Genomic DNA, 21,606 nt, shown 5'->3' with positions numbered 1-21,606 from the left:
AGCGCAGGAGCTACCCCGAGGAGCGGAGAAGCCTGGAGACCAGGTCTCCCGAAGGAAGCATAAGCAGGCCCCTAAGAAGCGGGTACCCGAGCCAGAGGCCAGATCAGCAGCTGGAGATCCAAGGCAGGAACCATGGGACCAGAGAGGCAGGAACAAACACCAGAGGCGAAGGAACTCATTGCCAAGTCAGTTTGCATAGGCCAAAGGAGGGAATCCCTGGGTCGTCGGGGACGGTCCAGGGATTCCCGCCATTGGCCCTTTATATAGAGAACACATGGCGCGCGCGCGCGCCTAGGAAGGCCCAGAGTTGGAGCGTGGACCGGCGGCGTCCCAGCCACCATGTAGAGCAGGGAGGGCCAGGAACAGCGCAGTGACAATGGCTGGCCAGAGCCACGAGTTCCCCTGGAGTGGAGGGCCAGGCATGGCAGGATATGAGTTGGGTCGGCTGCAGCCGCCCGCAGCCAGCGGACATAACAAGAAGCACCTTAATCTTCATTTCTTAAACTTCCCCGAAGTAATGGGAGAATCACCTAGAATGACTTTCAGGAAATATCTTATTGAAATTTTTCTTACGTCTAAGGAGAATATTCCGGCATTTATCAGAGTTTATTTTCTTTCATCTAATTCCCAAAGGCAAGAGGCTCCAATTTCTCTAGATTTGTCTAATCTGACCAATTTTCTTGAAAATTCGACAGAAGACGTTTCCGAGCATTTAACTCTTCTTGTTTCCTTTTTTTCTGAGTCAGATTTAATTGTTGTCATGAAGAAGTATTTCTGCAATTTAAATAACTTTCTAGGGCAGTGTGTTAGAATTTTTCCTGACTTAGCTAGAACTATCCAGGAAAGGAGGAAAACATTTCTGACTATGAAATCAGAAATTATGGTTTTAGATGCTTCTTTTTTTTATTAAGGTACCCATCCAAAATGCTTTATAAAATATAATTATGATTACTATGTCTTTTTTTTTGCTCCAGAGCAGTTACGTTTCTTTTGAGATACCAGATGTTTGACTAATAGATCTCAGAATGAGCTTCAGGGAGATCAATAGTACATTATGGAAGGTTTAGGTCATGTAATTACAATTTCTTAGTTTATTTAAGTTCTCTTTTTATTCTCTGGTGTCCTTCCTTAATTTACTTACTTTGATGTGATGAGGATTGTTTGTTTAATTTTCTTTATATTGGATTTATGATTGTGATTGGTTTTTTTATGTTTTCTGTCTCCTCTCACAATGTTTCTACAGAGTTTGTTTTTGACCAAGATTGTAAAATCATAAATAAATAATTTTAAAAAAGACATTATCTCCATTAGTTAGTACTAGGGAGAGTGCTCACTAATGGGGTTCCTCACTGGTTCTATTAATATTTGTTTAAGCAGAGCCCCTTGAAGGGCATCCACTATCTCTCTACTTCTTGTAGATTCTGCAGAAGGGATACTCCAATCCATATCCGGTAAATTAAAATCTCCAATGAGCAACACATCTCCCTAAGGAGTAGATTTTATAATGTGTACACTCGCATCCATGTGCACGCACTTCCCGGAGAGTGCATGTTATAAAATTGGGTGGCCGCGAGCACATGCACGCCATATTTTACAATCTGTGCATGCATGTGCGGACGGCGTGCGCAAGGGGGGAGACTTTCACAATTTCCACTTGGCAACTCCAATTAAGGAATAGACTGGGAGGGAATTTCCCTACCTCCCTACCTAAACTCCCTCCCTCTTCCCCTCTCCTCCCCATCCCCTAAACCCTACCTATCTATCCTTGTTTTTTTTGTTTTCATACTTACTTCAGGACCCAACCTGAAGTAAGTTGCGTGCACCGGCCGGCTATCAGCACATGAGTCTTTGGGCCAGCATTCAATGGCGCTGTCCTGGCCCGCCCCATTGAAGTGGCCCGACAGTTGTGCATGTACCAGGGTTTACACGTGTGGCCGGGCCTCTTTAAAGATTCGCCCGGCGCACACAAGGCTTGGCCACACGCATAAACCCCGGGATTTAAGCACGCAGGGTTTTTAAAATCTATCCTTTAGTTCCCACCTTTGGATGTCTTTGATCAGATCTCTTTCTAGTAGAGATGTGAATCGTGTCCTCGATCGTCTTAACGATCGATTTCGGCTGGGAGGGGGAGGGAATCGTATTGTTGCCGTTTGGGTGTGTAAACTATCGTGAAAAATCGTTAAAATCGTGAGCCGGCACACTAAACCCCCCTAAAACCCACCCCGACCCTTTAAATTAAATCCCCCACCCTCCCGAACCCCCCCCCCAAATGCTTTAAATTACCTGGGGGATCCGGCGGTGGTCCAGAACGGGGTCCAGCGGGGTTCCGGGAGCGATTTCTTGCCGCGAATCGTTTTCGTACGGAGGAGATCGACTGCAGGAGGTCGTTCAGCGGCGGTCCGGAACCCCCGCTGAACGACCTCCTGCAGTCGATCTCCTGCCGGCGCCATTTTCCGTACGAAAACGATTCGCGGCAAGAAATCGCTCCCGGAACCCCGCTGGACTCCCAGGAAACTTTTGGCCAGCTTGGGGGGGCCTCCTGACCCCCACAAGACTTGCCAAAAGTCCAGCGGGGGTCCGGAACGACCTCCTGCGTCGAATCATTTTTGTCTATGGCCGCCGCCATTTTGCGGCGGCCATTTTGAAAAATGGCGCCGGCTGAAGACAACACGATTCTATTGAGGGGGCCGTTCCGGACTGCCGCCGTTCTGGACCACCGCCGGATCCCCAGGTAATTTAAAGCATTGGGGGGGGGATTTAATTTAAAGGGTCGGGGGTGGGTTTTAGGGGGTTTTAGTGTGCCGGTTTTCCTGCCCTCCCCCTTCCCCCGATTTACGATTTTTTAACGATAAATCGGGGGAATTGGTATTGTATCGTGGCCCTAACGATTTTTTGATGATTTAAAATATATCGGACGATATTTTAAATCGTCAAAAAACGATTCACATCCCTACTTTCTAGTTCTTCTCTTTGAGTCAGAGGCCGGTAGACCACACCAGTAAAAATGGAAGCACCATCTTCTTTTTTTATGACGGCCCATAATGCTTCTTCCCTATCCCATGTCCCTTGCAATTCAGTTACTTGTATTTGTTTATGACATAAAGATCTTCTCTTCCCTCTTTTCTGACCTCTCTGTCCTTCCTTAACAAGTTATAGCTTGGGATGTCTGTATCCCAATCATGAGAATCAATGAATCATGTTTCTGTAACAGCAACAAAGTCCACCATTATGGCCTGCAAGCATAGGATTTTATTGCTCAGACTACAAGCATTTGTGGTCATTGATTCCAACTTTGCTGTAAGGTTTGTAGACCGTTAATGCCTTGGTGAGGTTATCTCAGCCTACAGGGTAGGCCCTCACCGACAGCTGACAGAGCTATGCAGGAAAGAGACTGAACGGAGCTTCACCTATACCAACCCCTTTCCCCTTGGGTTGAGCCCTTGGATTCTGGGGGCTGGCAGGTCTTAGGTGAGAGTCTCTGTGGAAGTGGCATTTGCTTAGGTCCAGGGCCGGGCTAGAGTCAGAAGCAGGAGACAAACAAGAATGGTCAAGGTCCAGGCAAGGGACAGAGGCAGGCAGCAAACAAGAATGGTCAATGTCCAGGCAAGGCTGGGCTGGAGCGATGAGGTAAGCTGGGCTGGAGAGTCAAGGCAAGGCTGGGTTGGAGAGACGAGGCAAAGTAGCAGGAAACAGGAAGCAGCACATGCAATACACCAATGATGCAGGAGACCAGATGCTGAGGCAAGGTAGGGATATCAGGAGGGACCCTTTTATAGGGCTGAAGTGCTGATGTCATCAAGAGGCACCACAGTCAGTTTCCTGCCGTGGGCCCTTTAAAGATGTGATATTGGGCACACACATATGCCTATGTAGGGACACTAGAGGCAGTGGTTTTGGCGGCATCCTTGCCGCACAAGAAAGGAGGCTGAAGACATTTGCCACAGAGGAGAAGACTGGGTGCTACTGGCATCAGGGTGAGGGCATCAGGGTGCAGGGATGTCCCACAAGATGCCAAACATAACATTTTCTCCCTTAGTTTTCTGCGCTTCCTGGTCATCTTTTCTGCTTTTATGCACTGGTTGATTTTGTTATTTTCTCCTCCCATTTCCTCTATTGCTTACGGATGACATGCCAATTTCATTGGTCATTTCTTCCCACCCCCACCCTCTAGTTTAAATGCCTGATCATGTATGATCTAAATTTCTCACTTAGCATCCTCTCACCTGTCACAGAGAAATGTAGGCCATCCTTACCATATAGCTTTTTACTGCTCCCTATATGGCCCCAGCTTCCAATGTATCCAAAATCACTTTCTTTTCAGCAGGCTTTGAGCCAGAAATTGAAATTATCTATAAAGCATTGCCTTTCCTTTCCCTTTCCATGAACAAGTAATACTTCCAAAAAGGCAATAGTCTTTGCCATGTGTCTAATCTTCCCTAGATATTGGAAATCTTTCTGTACTGCATGGACACAATTTCTGTCTAGGTCATTGGTCCCCAGATAATTGATAACTGATTTCAGAGTCCCTACTTTCTTCTATAATTGCTGTCACTACCTGGTTTGCATTTCTACTAGCTGAGGATCCTGGAAGGCTGTTGTGTCCCCATCAAAATGAGTTCCCAAATTGGTTCCTCTGATGACCAAGTCTCCCAGCAGAATAAGCTTTCTTTTATGACATTTGATAATATTAAAGAGTTTCTGGGTGCATTGGGTGACTTCTTCCCTTTCAGATATCACTTCATATTCTACTGTTGAGGCTTCTTCATTTTCCAATACAGAAAAGGCATTATGTAAGTGTAACAGTGTCTCTTCATCACAGGCCTTATTCTGCCAAAGCCCATTGTAATCCAGTTATTCCTGGGTTTCTGAATCCTGTTTGTCTGCCTTCTGTGTGGGAGAGGGAACAGATGTAGAGGATGCTGCAAAACTGGGAAAAAAAGAGTCACAGACCTTTTTCTACCAGATCCCATTGTAAACCATTTATTCCTGGGTTTCTTTATCCTCTGTGAGAGATATTTTGGATGCTGCAAGGACGGGGAAGATATTTTAAACCTGGACAATTCCTCTTTCAGATGAGTCAGCTTCTTTTTCATTGCAGGCAGCTGAAGGCAAATTGGACAAACTCAATTCTCCAAATGATAAGCTTTGGGACATAAGCACCATAATTGTTACACTGAATAAAATATATTTTGCTAATAGTGACTAATATACAAGTTGTGAGACTGGTACTTAGGTCTTATATTATTCATTTAACCTAAGTCCTTGAAAGAACTATTTGAGAAGAAACATTCTACGGGTGCATGGGGGTGGGACAGGGTAGGAGGAAATAAACAGCCCTTTTTTTCCCTTAATAAACAAACACACTCACTTAAATAAAGACTTGCAAGAATTCTTAACATTCTATATAACTAGGAAAATAGAAACAGATTTCAAACCGTGCAACTACAGATAATACAGAATAATAAAAATAAAAAAAAATTACAGCCCTGAGTCCCAGGGAACTGCTGAGACTCAGGGCACAGGCCCAATGTTCCCATATCTAACACAGCCCTGGGTCTATAGATGTTCAGAATTACACTGCCCTATGTACCTGGCAGACTTGCTGCCCAGTTACAAACCTCTGTGCTCCTTGCATTCGTCACAATTGGATCTGCTAGCAGTCCCTTCTCATACAGCTATTAATTACGTGGCTCTAGTCTTGAGGAATAAGCTTTCTCGTGATATTTGAATAGAGAAGAACTACCTGTGGTTCCAGAAAAAGAGTGAAGGCATGGCTCTATGAGCAGGCTTTTGGATCTTGATCAATATCTGTATACAGAATGAACTAGGTTGATGTAAGGGATAGGATCTACACTTGTAGTGGAGAGTTTATTAAGTTGGAGTTGTAATGTTTTATATTGCATACCAGTAGAAAAACCCATCAGAAATGTTGGGCTAAACTGATCTAAAACATGAATCCTCAGTTCTCTAAGATTCTCCTCCCTTGCCTTACGGACTGATTTTAAATGGCCGGCAGATGTAAAAAAACAAGGGTTACAGGCGCGGCTGGGCTTTGCGCACTCCGCACGCATTTTAGAAGGGGCCCAGCCATGCAACCGGGCCAAGGGGTGGCCAGTACAGCGGCCATTTGCTGCTGTACCGGGGAAGGGAGTGAGGGCGTGCGCAAGTTGCTATTGCTCTGTTGGAGCATTAAGCAACAAAATATGACCAAAAAACGTCGCATGTTAAAAAAATCCGTGCACGCCAGGTAGCGCGCACACATCTATTAAAATCTACCCCTATGTGCACACTCACACCTATCAGCCACAAAATCCCCTCCACTCAGCTACCCACCCTGTAAAGTTCTACCCCACAACATGCATCCCAACTGAGCAGCACTATACAGTAAGCTCTTAGTGCTCCTTCTTCCCTATACACTGAGGCTCCCCCTCCATTATAACAGAACAATAGAGAGCCCCCCAGTTCCCTAAGACATCCCAACCTGCCATTTAGTCTGTCATGAGGCTACGTGTGTAAATGTGTGTATGTGAATGTCTGTGCAATATATTTATTTATTTAAAAATATTTATATACCGGAGGTTCCTGTATAATATACATATCACCCCGGTTCACAAAGAACAGTAACTATCGCTACAAATAGCGGTTTACATAGAACAGAATAAAAGAAGTTTTACATTGAACAAAAACTAAGTAACAAGTTTTTACATTGAAGTCAGCATGTGTAAATTTCTGATTAACAAAGGAAGAAAAAAATAGATCTGAATAACTCGTTGTGGGCTTGAAAAGACTTTTCTTCGTGTTCTTGGCTCTAGGGGAAAGCTTGTTTGAAAAGCCAAGTCTTAAGTTTCCCTTTAAATGTAGAGTGGCATGGTTCCAAACGAAGGTCTGGAGGGAGCGAGTTCCAAAGTGAAGGGCCCGCTGTGGATAATGCACGTTTCCTCAGAACGGATTTCACAGGTTGTGTGATTAGTCTGTTCTGATAGGCGCTTCTGGTTGGTTTCACAGATGTGTGTAATTGAATTTGGAATGTTAGGTTGAGAGGTGCGATGTTGTGTAAGGCCTTATGTATCATCATTAGAGACTTGAACTGGATCCTGTAGTTAATTGGAAGCCAGTGGAGATGGTGGAGAATTGGGGTGATATGATCTCTCTTTTTGGCATTTGATAGAATTCTTGCAGAGGCGTTTAGGACCATCTGAAGTGGTTTGATGGTGCATGCTGGAAGGCCTAGGAGGAGAGAGTTAAAGTAATCCAGCTTTGGGAGTATGATGGCTTGTAAAACCATGCGGAAGTCTCTGTATAGGAGGAGAGGTTTGAGTTTCTTTAATGTTTGAAGTTTAAAGAAACATTCTTTTGTTGTGTTGTTGACGAATTTGTTGAGACTGAGTCTGTTGTCTATGATTATATAATTGTTATTATGATTATTATAATTGTTATTATGATTATTATAATTATATAACTGTTGTCTATGATTATATAATTATAATATAATATAATATAATTTATAGTATAATATAAATATAGATGGTTGTGTCTCAGGGAGTGGAGTTCATGGGTAGACTGTGTCTTTGTTTATGTCTATCTCTGTGAGAGGGGGTATCCTTGGGTGAGGTATGTGATTGGTGAGGTTGTCGAAGTGTGTTTGTCTCTTTGAGTGGGGGATGAGTATGTGGGTGAGTGTGGATGTGTCTCTGAATGGGGGGCATGGGTCTTTTTGTGTGTGGATGTATGAGGTGAGGGGGATCCTGGACAGTATTAGTGTGTGTGGAAGTGAGAGGGTGCCCCACACTTTTCTCCTTATGTTCAGCAGTCTGACATATTCTCCCCGCCCTCTCCTGCTCCATCCCCTCTCCATTTCCCTCCCCTCCTCACTCACACTCCCTCCTTTCACTCTCCTCCCAGCTCCTGTCCTCTCCTCTTCCCCCTTGCTTTCACCTCCTTGCACACCGTGCCTTCCCCTCTTTTCACACTCCTGTTCCCTTTACTCATTTCTCCTTCCCGTCAGTCTCCTCTCTTTCCCCTCACCTCACCAGGGCTGCTTCTTCTGCTGCTGGCAGGAGGTGGGCAACCCACCAGCACTGCTGCCCTCTGCTGCACCACTGCAAGGGTCTCCTTTTCCTGGTAGGGGTGTAAGTTCTGCATGTGAGTGAATGTGGGTCTGAGTGGAAATGGTTTGGGCACTGTGAGTGTCCGTGTATGACTGAGTGGGTGAGTGATCCGTGTGCCCTTTGAGGGGTGCATGTGTTTGGCACATTCTGTTCCACTCAAACCCTCATAAATACAGTCTTGTTCTCCCCTCAACTTCCCTCCCATTTGACCCCTTTTTTTCTCTCACTCCCCTCTCCCTCTGCTTTCACTCATTCTTCTTTCTTTTCTTTCTGTGCTTCCCATCTGATCCCTTTAACTCTCACACCCCTTTCCTTCCTTCTGACTCCTCCTTTCCTTCTCTCCCCTTTAACCCTTTAACCTGCCTTTTATTTCTTCCCTTCTCTACCTCTCAATCATTCCTCCCCTTCCCTTCCACCTTCCCGTCCCTCTCTCACTCACTCTGCCCCCCCCCCCCCCCTGAAATGTTTTTCCTCCTTCCAGCTGGGAAGAAGGAAATGCCAAAGGCATTTTACTTTACCATGCAAGGTTATCCTCCTCCAACCCTCTCTCTCTGCTCTTCAGCTAGGAGCAGAATTGGCTCCGCCGGCAGACATGGGGGGGTGCTCTGTCTGCTCTTTGGCCATTGGTGGAAAGGGATCTGCCTGCAGTCTCAGTCCCAGGCCTATTTCTGCTTTTTTTGGCCTTTGGCAGGAAGGGCTGCGTTGATGGTCCCGGGCTTCTATCTGCTCTTCAGGCTCTGGTCTGCATGCCCAGACAGTTTGCTGCACTGGTCGCGCATGCACAGACTCCACTGTTAGGCGAAGACTGACATCCACAATGACAAAGCTGAGGTATTATTGTAAGTACGGTAAGTACTATAGTGAGGACATGTATTTGTATATATTCTATGCTTTTTTAAAACAGTAATCCACCTTGGTGTCAATGAAAGGTTTTGTCCATCAGTATCCTAATAGCAAGATTTAGGTGTCTGTTTAAGGACATTGATTTCTTTTAGGTTGTAATGTTCATTTGCTAAATTTTGTATTTGTAGTCTTGGTTTAGTTGTATTGTTGGTTTTTAAACATTTATTTTTATGGTGCACTGCTTTGGGTGTCCATAATTGGTCAGGTATAAATAAATAATTTGCTGGTGGTATAAATAAATAAAAATAAGCAAGTTTAACTAAATAAATAAAAGCATAACTCTAAGCAAAAGAAAAGTATATTTTATAAACTGAACTGCAGGAGCGCATAATGAACAGAGAAAAATTTGAAGAAGAATTTCACAGATCCAATGGGACTATAATCCAAATTATCTCAATCTGTCCCCTCTCACACGGAGCTAGTGGGTCACCTCAGGAATATTGTGGAAGCCTAAAATAAAATTAGTTAAAAGAGAACCAACAAAGTAGCTGGATACAAAGAGCATCTTTTATAAAGTTAGAACATCTCTAACGATGGCACTTCCCTGGGAGATGAGGGCCTCTTCCTCAGACAACACTTGAAAAAGGGACCTTGACAGTTTCAAAAGTTTGCATCTTTCAACATTCATTAGCCTTATAAATCTGTCATCTCCATATAGTGCCAGGTCAGCAGAGAGAGGCCGTGCCAGTCCTTTTTCCACCTACTTACTGCATGGGCTTGTACTACTTGTTTCTCCAGACATTGTAATGCTAAATCCATTTATGCAGTCAGAGTAAAGCCAGGGCTGGCATGGCCTCTCCCTGAATGCATGAAGCTGCACAGTAACCCTTCCACTGCTGCTACTACTTAACACTTCTATAGCTTGGCTGGTGTTCTTTTAGCTAGGTTCCAGGTGAGGCACGTTGGGACATAATTGCACAGAGAGGACAAGCATCAAAAATCTGAAAAGAAAGAGCAGTAAAATACGTAATTGAAGTAAGGGAAGTACAGCTACTCGCTCTTTGAAATAGTGCAAAGCATGCAGCAAGTGTAGATTCCTTCGCAGAAGAAATCCTGGAACGCCTTCAACTACAAGGGATGACTACAATTCTCCATGAATAATTTGCTTGTGCATATTGAAGGCATACAGTTCAGATTAAGACTGGAATGGATTACTGCAGATGTAATGACTTCTGCACCAGACAGTTCCTAGAAGTAACCCTTACATAGCTGGTCTAGGGATCAGTCTATTACAGTGTTTGCCAACCCTCTCCTGGAGAAACACCTTACCAGTCGGGTTTTCAGGATATTCATAATGAATATGCAAGAGATAGATTTGCATACCTGGGTCTCCAATATATGCAAACCTATCTCATACGTATTCATTGTGGTAATCCTTAAAATTCGACTGGATAGGTGTACCTCCAGGAGAGGGTTGGGAAACACTAATCTATAGGATGTGCACGGAACCTTATTATTTCAATTAGTGTATTACTTCTCTCCCCCCAAATTCTCCCCCCCCAAAAAAAAATTACAATAAAAAATGATTGAAAATTAATTAAACTCAGATATTGGATATTAGTATTGCATCGGTATCTCATTGGTCTCTAATTCCTCCAAGAGCCAAGTTCCAGATCCTGGACTCCAACTCCAAGCATGCAGTAGGGCAAAACCAGGAGGGTCAGCCTATGTAGGGTGACCTGGGTGAGTAAGCGGAGAGCACCATCCTGCTCATTCCTCTCCTAAGACTGCTACAGTGAAAAGTCTATGAATATGAGAGGCTTCTAGGACAGAAACAGTGAATATACCGCCCCCCCCCCAAAAAAAAAAAAAATTTTGTATATAAAATATAATTGTCACTAGATTTGTGGTGTGTTAACAAAAGATTTTCAGTAGGCTTTGAAATTGATTTACTGCTTAAAACAGCAGCACCAATTTTTATATCTTGGTTATTCTAAAAATCAGGCCTTTTGGTGGCCCTCGAGAACTTGAGTTTGACACCCAGCTTTAAAACATACCTGAACAGAAGTAGCTCTCTACTTTGTAATACAACAGAGTTGGTAGTTTCCACTCTTAACTTGCAATGAATATTTAAACACCATCAGCATTATACTGCTCATATATCATGCATTTTTTTTTTTTTTTACATTTCTCCAGGAACCTTTTCAAAAACAGAAAGGGCAATAGGCGAAGTACTGGTCACCAGTCACAGAACATATTATATAGACTGTAAGTGTGCAGGGAAAATCTAGCTTTGTGTTAACTTTGGGCTTTATACAAAACTCTCCAGGCTGCCTACACTGCCTGTACAATACATTCTTACAATTCAGCAGCAAACCCCAGTCAGCCCAAAGCTCTGAGTATATCTTTTGTACAAAAAGAAGGCAGCTTATGAGATCACTGTGTCTGTGATGGCTGTCTATCTCTACATGTATTTCCCCTCCTCTCAATAACTTGAGTTTAGTGTCCTATCTAAATTTTTAGGACATGTCATGAAGCCCACCTTACGAAGGAGATTTTATTTATATATATATATATATATATATATATATATATATATATTTTATCCATGAACATATGTGAATATGTGCACAAATCCTGGAAAGAAGGCTCTATTAGTTCTGCAAAGAACCCTCTTGGTTACAGGGATTTAAAAATAATTTAGGAGAGTGAAACTCACTTCAGCTCACTCTGATTTAGACTGCTGATGCCAATGAGTTTTCAGCGCTGACTTGGGGGTGGGTAGTAGATTTTAGCATATGTTTGATACAATAAACTGAACCCCAGGAAAAATTGTAAGAGCAGTGGCAAAATATTGTAGCTCTGGCTGATTCTGTTATAAGGGTGCCAAAGAATGGTAGATATGTTTATCCATTTTAATATGTTTATTTCTGTGGTGTAGTTGATCCAGACTTTTCTTGTGGATATGAAGAAAAATGTCATCTATCCAAAACTGAGATGTGTGTGCAAACAACACTTAAGTTATCATTTCATACACATGTAACAATCAGACCTAAATTTCCTAGTTCTATCAGGAAATGTGATAAATAGAGGGGGGGGGTGTCATGCAATTAGGGCTGATATTAAACTTTCATTAGAGACTAATGCAACTATTTTTTTGTCTCTTTTTACTTTAAACAAATCACTGATTTTAATGCTTTATATCTGGTCCAACATCTGTGTTGAAGAGGACTTAAACGTTCCATGTGAAATGCAACATTCAAATGCTGCTAGAGGCTCATCAGCAACGTGCAGCCTTAAGCAGCTGCCCTGTGTCTGCAGGGTTACACTTAACTACTGCTGAGAAGAAAAACACTTCTAGTTTTCTCAATTGCTGATCTTAGCAAAAAGTCTATTTTTTTCTCAAAGTAAAATCATTAAAATATATTCACTCCTGACTAACGTTTCGTTTTACTGTATATCTCTAATACTATGTAATACAAAATAGTATGTGTTTGCAATTAATGTTGAATAAAAGAGGAATGTGATGAAATCATAATAATGGTAACTTGCAAACCGGTGCACAGGAGCACTTTGACGCATGTGTGTCAGCACACACCCAGATACACGCCATTTTATAAGTGCGCACGTTATAAAATAGCCTAGTCGCACATACATGTGCCCAATTTTAAGTGGGCATGTGCCTAAGCGTGCAAATCCCAATGCTACCCTGTAAATCAGGGTAATTTATAACGGGCCCATGTGCACACCACTGCCAGTTGAACCGGTTCATCCACCAGTTTGCCCATTTAAGAGCTAGGTCGTCCAAACCCCCTTGGTTTGATAGTCTGCATTCCCTCCTGCTATCCCAGACCCTTTAAATACGGCAGAAATGGCTCTCTTTTATTTTTAAAGTTACACCTCCTCCAATGCAGAAGTAAAGTTGCATGGCAGAGGACTCAGGTGCACACCAGGGCACATAAGTATTTGTGTGCACATCTCATACCACGCCTTGAAATGCCCATTGCTCCGCCCATGCCCCTTTTTGAAATGAGTGAGATATGCACACAGCAGGAGATACGCTCGCATCTGGTCAGCTTTTAAAATTCGGTAGGTGCGAGTCTGACATGTGCGCACATCTTCTGATTTGGCGCATGCTGGGCTTTTAAAATTCACCTTTTTCTATCTGTTTCTGTACTCTTATGGTATCAAGTGCATCAATGATAATTTTCTTTAAAAAAATTAAGGGGTCAATTCAAACCATTTTTGCAGTTATTTGGCCTCCTACCAAGTATTTATATACCAGCAAAAGTCTGAATCAGCTAGTCAGATTGGCAAAAACCTTTGCCAATGACATTTGTGTAACAAAACACCCGCCAAGTAGGTCTAAAGCAGCCCCCAAATGCTTTTGCCTGCTGATACCTCCAAGGACACAGACAGAAGAAGCTGTAGCCGGGTTGGTTTTGTTTAGGAGTGCAATACTTACAGCAGTTGCAGGGTGGGAAGATGGGAAAACATTCTGTCCTTGATTTCAGGAAAGGTTCCATTGACCACGCTTCTGAAAAGAGCAAAAACAATAAAACATGAAAAAGCAACCATAACCACTGGCAGAAGAGCGAAACTGCGGCAGCGCTGTCACCATCTCATTCACTGCTTCACCCCCTTCCTGGATCCATCCCAGCAGGAAAGGGGGGGAATATTCTCTGCCATTTCATGGTCTCCTGGTCCCATGTTTACATCGGGCATTCCCAGCTCCCGGTCTCACCCTGTGTCATTCATGCCCTGCCCAGGCTCTGAGCCTCCCTCACAAAAGAGCTGTTCTGGCTGCTGGGCAGCAGTTTGTTGGGTGAGGGGAACAGATATTGTTATGTTAAGTAGGTTCAGCAATGAATGTCTTTAAAAAAAAAAAAAAAAAAAATCACATACATGGATTTTTAAAAATAGGACTGAAAAGTTGCTCACCTCACTAGCTCCTTGTATCCTTCCTAGAATGCACCATTGCAACTTTAAACACCCCGAACAGAGTTTCTGATCCCCAACAGGATGCAAAGCAAGTTAACGGTGTGAACCACGGGTAGGTTTCTTTGAAATCTTACTGTCGGTCACTAGAAGAGCTCTTGCTCATGTTTTGTTTTGGTTTTTGTTTTTGTTTTTCCTGACGGCTCTAACATTTACTTCTTAACACATTACTCTCTCATTCATTCCGCTCTTGTCTCAGCACCTCCCCTTATCCCCCCAGCACACATACAGACAGACACACATACATTGAATTGTCACAGTTTATGGAGGAAGCTTGTAAGATAACATGAAGATTACTTGTCATGTTACACATGGACGAGCAGGGTTTTCCTCAGGCTGCAGCTTGCTGCTGTGTCTCTTCTGATATACATTCTGGCTTTCTGGAAGCTGGTGGGGGTTAACGTGAGACTACATCTGACCATTCTGATCACCAATGCCAGTTCCAAAAGGTTGCCAAAAAGACAGGGCACCCCTTTCCCCCCCCTCAAATAAGCAAAAACAACCCCCCCCCCCCCAGCCCGCTCTCCTACGGATGAGATTTCACTTACAATGAGCTGATCTCGCCAGGGATAGCTTTCGGGACCCAAGATGATCCGACACAAATGATTGATTCTTTGGAGCAGCTGCATGTGGAGGGGCATTTGATAATCTTCTTCACCTGGACCAGACGCAGCACACAACCAACCACCAGGAAGAGCAAGAGGGGGCCTCGGAGAAGCGGCATCATCCTGTTTTCTGCCCCCGCCTCGATTACCCCTCCCCCGCCCCCACTAGGCTGTAAGCACTCGAGCACGTTTCTGGGGGGGGGTGGGTGGTGTTGTTTTTTTTTTGCCAGCAGGGAAGCTGCGGGCTGGCTGGCACATGCACTCCCCACTCTCAGGCTGAGTCTCTGCGCCGTGCTCTGCTGCACTCAGCTCCTGACATCAGCACTTCAGCTGCAGCCCTTTTCCTGGCCCATGAATAATTTATCGACGACTCCATGCGGGAGAGTTTTAAATATAATCCCCCAAGTAGCTGAGGCTCAGACTCCACTCCAGCGTCCCCGGCTTCTCCTTGAGAAGGAGGCGAGGTGCTAGGAGCCTGACCTTGGAGGGCGTCCACCTGCCCTGCTGCTGGGAGTCTTCCCGACGGCTCTCTGCTGCCACTCATCCTCACCTGGGGCGGGCTGGGGACTGCACAGGAGCAGGACGGATTGCATCACAACTGCTTTTTGGTCTCTCTTTATGCTACTGTCGGGAGGATTAGCCTATTCAGGATCGAGTAATGTATATTCAGATCCGAATACCATAGAAAGTAATTTGCAAAAAACATAAATAATTACAAATAAAGACAGCTTTTCTGAGCACTGTTTTCAAAAGAATTTCTAGGAAAGCATATGGGAAAAATTCATTTTGTGTTATATTGTTATGTTCAGATTTTATGTTGATCATATCGTTGTGTTTTTCTGTGCCTATACTGTAACGTCTTTCATTTTAGCACACACTATATTTTTACAACGCAGGTACCATTTCACTTCTCACTTTTATGAACAGTGCGCACTAAATCGACATAAACACCAAATGATATTTCGTTAAATGTTTGTCTCGGATAGAGACGACACAATGATATAAAAATATCGTTGATGTTTTCATGTCATTTTAAAAATAACAGCACATCCCTAAAAATGTCTTCTATGCCATACCTAGAGGGAAATCTTTTTTGAAAGTAGGGGCCTCTCATGAAAATATCGAATTTGTATGAAAAATTTAAATTGCCAGCACTATATGGTCTGTTTGGATTCTTTCTTCATGTGATTTGATTTTTTTTTTTTTGCAGCACTTTCTATTTTTCAAGTCACATCAGAGCTCTGACAGATATTTTTGTAGTTCACCCTCAGTTACAGGCCAGTGGAGCACACTGTTAACCCGCGTTTGGACATGCGTTTTCGACGCACTAGCTTTACCCCTTATTCAGTAAGGGGTAATAGTGCGTCGAAAATGCGCGTCCAACCCCCCTAAAACTAATAGCGCCCGCAACATGCTAATGCATGTTGATGGCCCTATTAGTTATTCCTGCACGATTCAGTAAGTAAAATGTGCAGCCAAGCCGCACATTTTACTTTCAGAAATTAGCGCCTACCCAAAGGTAGGCGTTAATTTCTGCCAGCACCAGGAAAGTGCACAGAAAAGCAGTAAAAACTACTTTTCTGTACACCCTCCGACTTATTATTTATTTATTTATTTAGCTAGCATTTTTATATACCGATATTCATGTAAAAATTACACATCACTTCGGTTTTCATTAGAACGTGAACTAGCATGTAAGAATGCATTACATTACAACAAGGGATACATTAACTGGGATAACCAGGTGAATAAAATGATGGGCTCTTATCTAGGGCCAGAGAATAAGGAGGAGAACAAATTGACTGTACCTAGTGTACCTGAACACTGTGCAGAGTCTTGTGTCTAGGGAGACCTCATCATCTGAAAGGGACTTGTAAATAGGGTATCTAACGTGGGCTAGTCTTCTGAAGGCCACATATATTTGTATGTGGAAGGGACACTCTTACAGTGTCCCTTAATATCATGGCGATATTAAGTCGGAGGTCCCAAAAGTTAAATTAGAAAAAAAAAATTTTTAAATCGGCCCGCAGCTCGCGGGTTGAAAACCGGACGCTCAATTTTGCCGGCATCTGATTTCCAAACCTGTGGCTGTCAGCGGGTTTGAGAACTGATGCTGGCAAAATTGAGCGTCGGCTGTCAAACTTGCTGACAGCTGCCGCTCCTGTCAAAAAAGAGGCCCTAGGGATGCTCTAGTGTCCCTGGCGCCTCTTTTTACCACGGGCCCTAATTTGAATACTTTTTTTTACTGAATCGCGTGCACAGGAGAGTGGCCTGAGCAGGCACTTGCCTGCTGTCCCTGGATTTTTACTGTATCAGCTGATAATGTGGTATCTTTGACTGGCTACTATCCTGTCATACTAGCCCACCAACTTTGGAACAGATGTACTGAGCATTTTCCTATACAAATAGAATAGGAAAAACTATGTCTGGTCCCATTATTATGATGGGATGGATGGCCCATTAATTTTCCGAGAAGCTGTGTTATTGTTTTTGGGGGGGTTTTTTCTTATTGCCTTTGGTAGTGGATTCTACCTCTGAAAATGTCTGACTGTACCTCACCTCCATACTGTAGGAGGTAGCCAAGCCATAGTAGTTCATACTGATCGCTCTTGCTCCTCTTTATTGTCCTCTAACCAGGAATACAAAGCTTGGGGTAAATGTTCAATATTTGTCATTTATTCATTTTAAATGTTCTCTAAGTTAAGCAACTTTTCATCATGAGAAAAATTAAAAGATTAAACAATTAATTTAACAATAAAAGAAATTAAAAAAAAAAATCCAAGGACTCTGAACAGGTGGAACTTAGATTTAGGTAGTAAAACAGTATCCAATTATCTGAAACTTGGCAGGTGTTGGCTGCAGAAGTTCTATAACTCTCAGGCTATATAACCTAATTGTAATTCATCTGGAACTGACCAACTGTTGCATCTATCCTGGGAATCTTTCTATCCTCAGAGTACTACAACTAGATCATTAAACACTGTGTATAAACATATTTATGTATATGATATAGGTGTAAGATTTCTACAGTTACAAATTATCTGACATTAAAATCAAATAACATACATCACAAGTTCATGTAAAGAGAACAGAATATCTACACCTTTCTTGAGGTAGATAAGAGTTTTATCATAGCAACGAAAAATATTCAATGGTTTTATATACGGTAGGTATTGTTTTAAGTTTCTACTTTAACAGAGTAAATCACTCTTGTTACAAAGATTGTGAACTAGACCTTTTATGTAGCTCAAAATTAACTTGTACATCTCAAAAATATTGCAAATTAACTTAGAGTAGTAATTTAGCCAGTTATGTTACGCTGTCCAGGCGTGCAAGAAAATGTCATGAAGACGGTTTCAGGCTCTTACTATCCGCTGCAGTCAGGTCATCCTTCCAGAGAATCAGACTCCAGTCTTAGCACAGAGAGCAGCCAGCTGAACCTCTGGCAGGCAAATGACAGATTAACACCACCGTCTCAGGGCAGCAGACCCAGAACTAACAGATGCCTCTGTAAGCTATGCAGGCAGGGAACAGAACCAAAGATTGGCTTGGCTTTCTAAGTCTTAGGCAAGTATGAGATCAGCAAGTATTCTGAAGTTAATGAAGCAGGGTTGGGCTGAGCAGGGAGCCTAGTCTCAAAGCTTAGGCATAAGCTTCATGAAAAGTCTTGAAAGCAAAGTTCACAGATGTGAAGTTTGCATGAATGGCAGCTAGCACTGCGATGCAGTATGGATTGGAATCTGTAAGTCCAAAGTCGTTTTCTCTTCTCAGGATTTCATACATATGCATAGGAACCAAAAATTGATATTGATTGGATGTTACCACAGTCCACTGGCAGAGGACTGGTGGACTTCTGATATGACTTCTTCTTAGCTGATACATATATGCATATTCTCATAGAGATGATGGCATGAGTCAGAAAACATCTTGCAAACAGTACTGAGCCTCATGATTTAATAACAAAGGGGGTCATCTATCAAAATGCGATATCGCATGCGATACAAAAGGGGCATGTTTTATGCAAATAGACAGTTTATCGCAATTTGCGCTAATACCTATGCAAAGAGCTAAGTTAACGCAAATTGCGCTAACGTTTTCACACTTTGAGATACCTGCCAGACCTGTTGTATTTCCTGCATACAACCACTGGGGGACCATAGACGAGAGAGAGAGAGAGAGAGAAAGAGAGAGAAACTCTCTATTTGCATAAAAAACGCCCCTTTTGCTATCGCATGCGATACTTATCGCATTTTGATAGATCCAGGCCAAAGTTTGCTAAGGTTACAAACTCAGCAAATTGGTGTCTGGCAGCTCCAGCTAAATTGTAAGGTGAAGACAGATGGCTCAATATGAAGAACAATAACAGCTTCTTCTTCTCAGAGTAGTTCTCACAGACATTCACATTAAAACTGCAAGGGCCATTCCATGGCTTGACTTCCATCTTGTGTTACTCAGGCCTGCAAAGTTTGGTTCAGTTGCAAACTCCTTTTTAGGGTGATTGGCTTATCCCTACCCAGGCTGACTAAAGATACATTTGTGGCATCCCTATGGGTTGGCCACTAGCTGCCTCTAGATCCCTGTAGGGAAAGTTAGTATCGAGAATTTGACATCCCTTTCAGCCCCTTCCAACCTGGAGGGTCTGAATTGGGTGACTAAGTAAGTGTGTGTGCTACCAAGATTACCAATAGATACCGAGATTAGCAATGTTTATTATTAATGCTAAGTTTCATTCTAGAAAGCAAGGCAGAATATACAGATATAGCAAAGGCAATAATTTTACTGATAATAATTGGAACAAGATTGATCACTCAATAATCATTAACTAATTGTACAGCAATAAATGTTTATAAATAAGCAAATATAGACCATCAAATTTATGCCTCAGACAACATGTATGAACTGCCTATGCTGTTATGTCTGGTTTATGACAAATTTCATTCACTTGGTCTTGTATATTTTTTTACAAATTTTCCAGTATTGCACATAAAAATTTAATGGAATCCTCAGAGAAACATGATTGTTGGACTTAGAAGATATGTTTGAATACTTAAATTTTTCATAGCCATATGCTATGTGATAATATTCAATGTTAAGATTACTTTTGACCTAACCAGCAACACAAAGAAGGCAATAATGACAAGAAGAAAATGTGTCATAATAAAGAATGCATAAACCATGATTATATTTAGCATTGATAGACTAATGATGATATATTTCAGAAATACAAAATAAATTGCTGAGCAAAATAACATTTCCAAATTGTATAGCAGTGAAATTCTTGCAGGAATTGACTTGGATATCAGGTGCAATTATCTAAATTGAAGTTTCTAAATTGTTACCTCACAAACAGGTCGATCCAGTAAAGTGTGCTCCGTCGGAGCGCACTGTCACCCTGCTCTGGACGCGTGTTTTCCCTTACCCCTTATTCAGTAAGGGGAGGAAAACACGCGGCCCACCCGCGGCACCTAATAGCGCCCTCAACATGCAAATGCATGTTGATGGCCCTATTAGGTATTCTCGAGCGATCCAGTAAGTAAAATGTGCAGCCAAGCCGCACATTTTACTCTAAGAAATTAGCGCCGCCCAAAGGTCGGCGCTAATTTCTTCCGGCGCCAGGGAAGTGCACAGAAAAGCAGTAAAAACTGCTTTTCTGTGCACCCTCCGACTTAATATCATAGCGATATTAAATCGGAGGTCCCCAAAAGTAAAAAAAAGTAAAAAAAAAAATAAATAAATTTTGAATTCGGCCCGCGGCTGTCGGGCCGAAAACCGGACGCTCAATTTTGCCGGCGTCCAGTTTCCGAGCCCGTGGCTGTCAGCGGGCTCGAGAACCGACGCCGGCAAAATTGAGCGTCGGCTGTCAAACCCGCTGACAGCCGCCGCTTCAGGCCAAAAGGTGGCGCTAGGGACGCGCTAGTGTCCCTAGCGCCTCCTTTTCCTCGTTTGCACCGCGTCACCTAATTTAAATACTGGATCGCTCGCACCGGCGAGGGGCCGGTGCGCGCGCCGGGAGAGCGGGAGTTAGTCCGCTCTCCCACGGACTTTACTGGATCGGGCTGTAAGTACAAAAAAACAAAACTGCTTCTTAATCAGGACTTCCTCTATAGGGCATGAGAGTATGAGGGTGCATTTTCTATAGGTTAAGGCAGTGGTCCCCAATCCTGACCTGGGGGCCCACCAGCCAGTCAGGTTTTCAGGATATCCATAATGAATATGCAAGCGAGAAAAATGTGCATGTTATGGAGGCAGTGCATGCAAACTTTCTCTCATGCATATTCATTGTGGATATCCAGAAAACCTGAGTGGCTGGTGGGCCCCCAGGACAGAGTTGGAGACCACTGGGTTAAGGAATGTACCATAATTCTGTGTTCCCTTTTTATACTGAGCTATCTTTACACTTATGTATTTGTTATTCATAGAAGTAGCTGCAATATATAACTCCTTTTTATTTATTTCTCCCCTATTGACCCAAATGTCTGAGTTACATCCCTATGGAAAGGGAGGGAAAAACCCTCAAAGCTCAAGTTAAGTATATTTATGTCTCCCCTCTAAACCCCTAACTCAACTTGGTTCCATCTTTCCCTTCCATAGGACAATATACAACATATAACACAAATAGTTCATACATACAAATTTCACATAGAAGACATCATACAGACCTTCCACAAAAAAAGGGAAAAAGGGACAATTCAAAGCAAGAATGCAAAATCACTTGTGAAAAAATGAATGTCAAGGTCAAAAGCAAAAAAAGAAAAAAACACACTTCTGTTCATAAAATAAAAAATAAAACCCAAAAAAACAAGGTATTGAGATTAATTCTTTTTAACAAGGATGGAAAAAAATCTTTTAGGTCCTGCAGCTTCAGTGGAAGAACGAGTATATGTCATCTACTCTGTTGTAAGAAATCCTCACCTAAAAAGAAAGGTTAATTCAATCTTTAACATCAAATCAAAAGGTAAAAACAGCTATAAATAGTTTAGCTAATTAGACACCTCTTCAATTCTGAATAATTAAGACAAGAAATATCTACTTTCTGTTCAGTTTCTTTATCT

At 42.6% G+C, this 21,606-nt stretch overlaps 1 protein-coding gene across 4 annotated transcripts in view; it reads right to left on the bottom strand.

Moving 5' to 3' along the window:
* Positions 1-15,114, bottom strand: part of LGI2 (leucine rich repeat LGI family member 2) — a 70,934-nt gene extending 55,820 nt beyond the window's left edge. The window contains exons 1-2 of one of the 4 annotated variants that reach the window (XM_029590069.1): positions 14,498-15,114; positions 13,417-13,488 (exon numbers count right to left, since the gene is read on the bottom strand). In XM_029590069.1, the coding sequence (XP_029445929.1) occupies positions 13,417-13,488; positions 14,498-14,676 (251 nt within the window). In that variant the 5' untranslated portion in view covers positions 14,677-15,114. Of the gene's footprint in view, positions 1-13,416; positions 13,489-14,246; positions 14,406-14,497 lie in introns of those variants that run through there. The other 3 variants (XM_029590060.1, XM_029590051.1, XM_029590078.1) reach the window with 3 other exon arrangements.
* Positions 15,115-21,606: the final 6,492 nt, after the last annotated feature.

Source organism: Rhinatrema bivittatum, chromosome 1 (assembly GCF_901001135.1).
Source record: "Rhinatrema bivittatum chromosome 1, aRhiBiv1.1, whole genome shotgun sequence".
Classification (NCBI taxonomy): Eukaryota; Metazoa; Chordata; class Amphibia; order Gymnophiona; family Rhinatrematidae; genus Rhinatrema; species Rhinatrema bivittatum.
The sequence above is the reverse complement of the archived record's forward strand: the minus strand, read 5'-3'. Positions and strand labels throughout refer to the sequence as shown.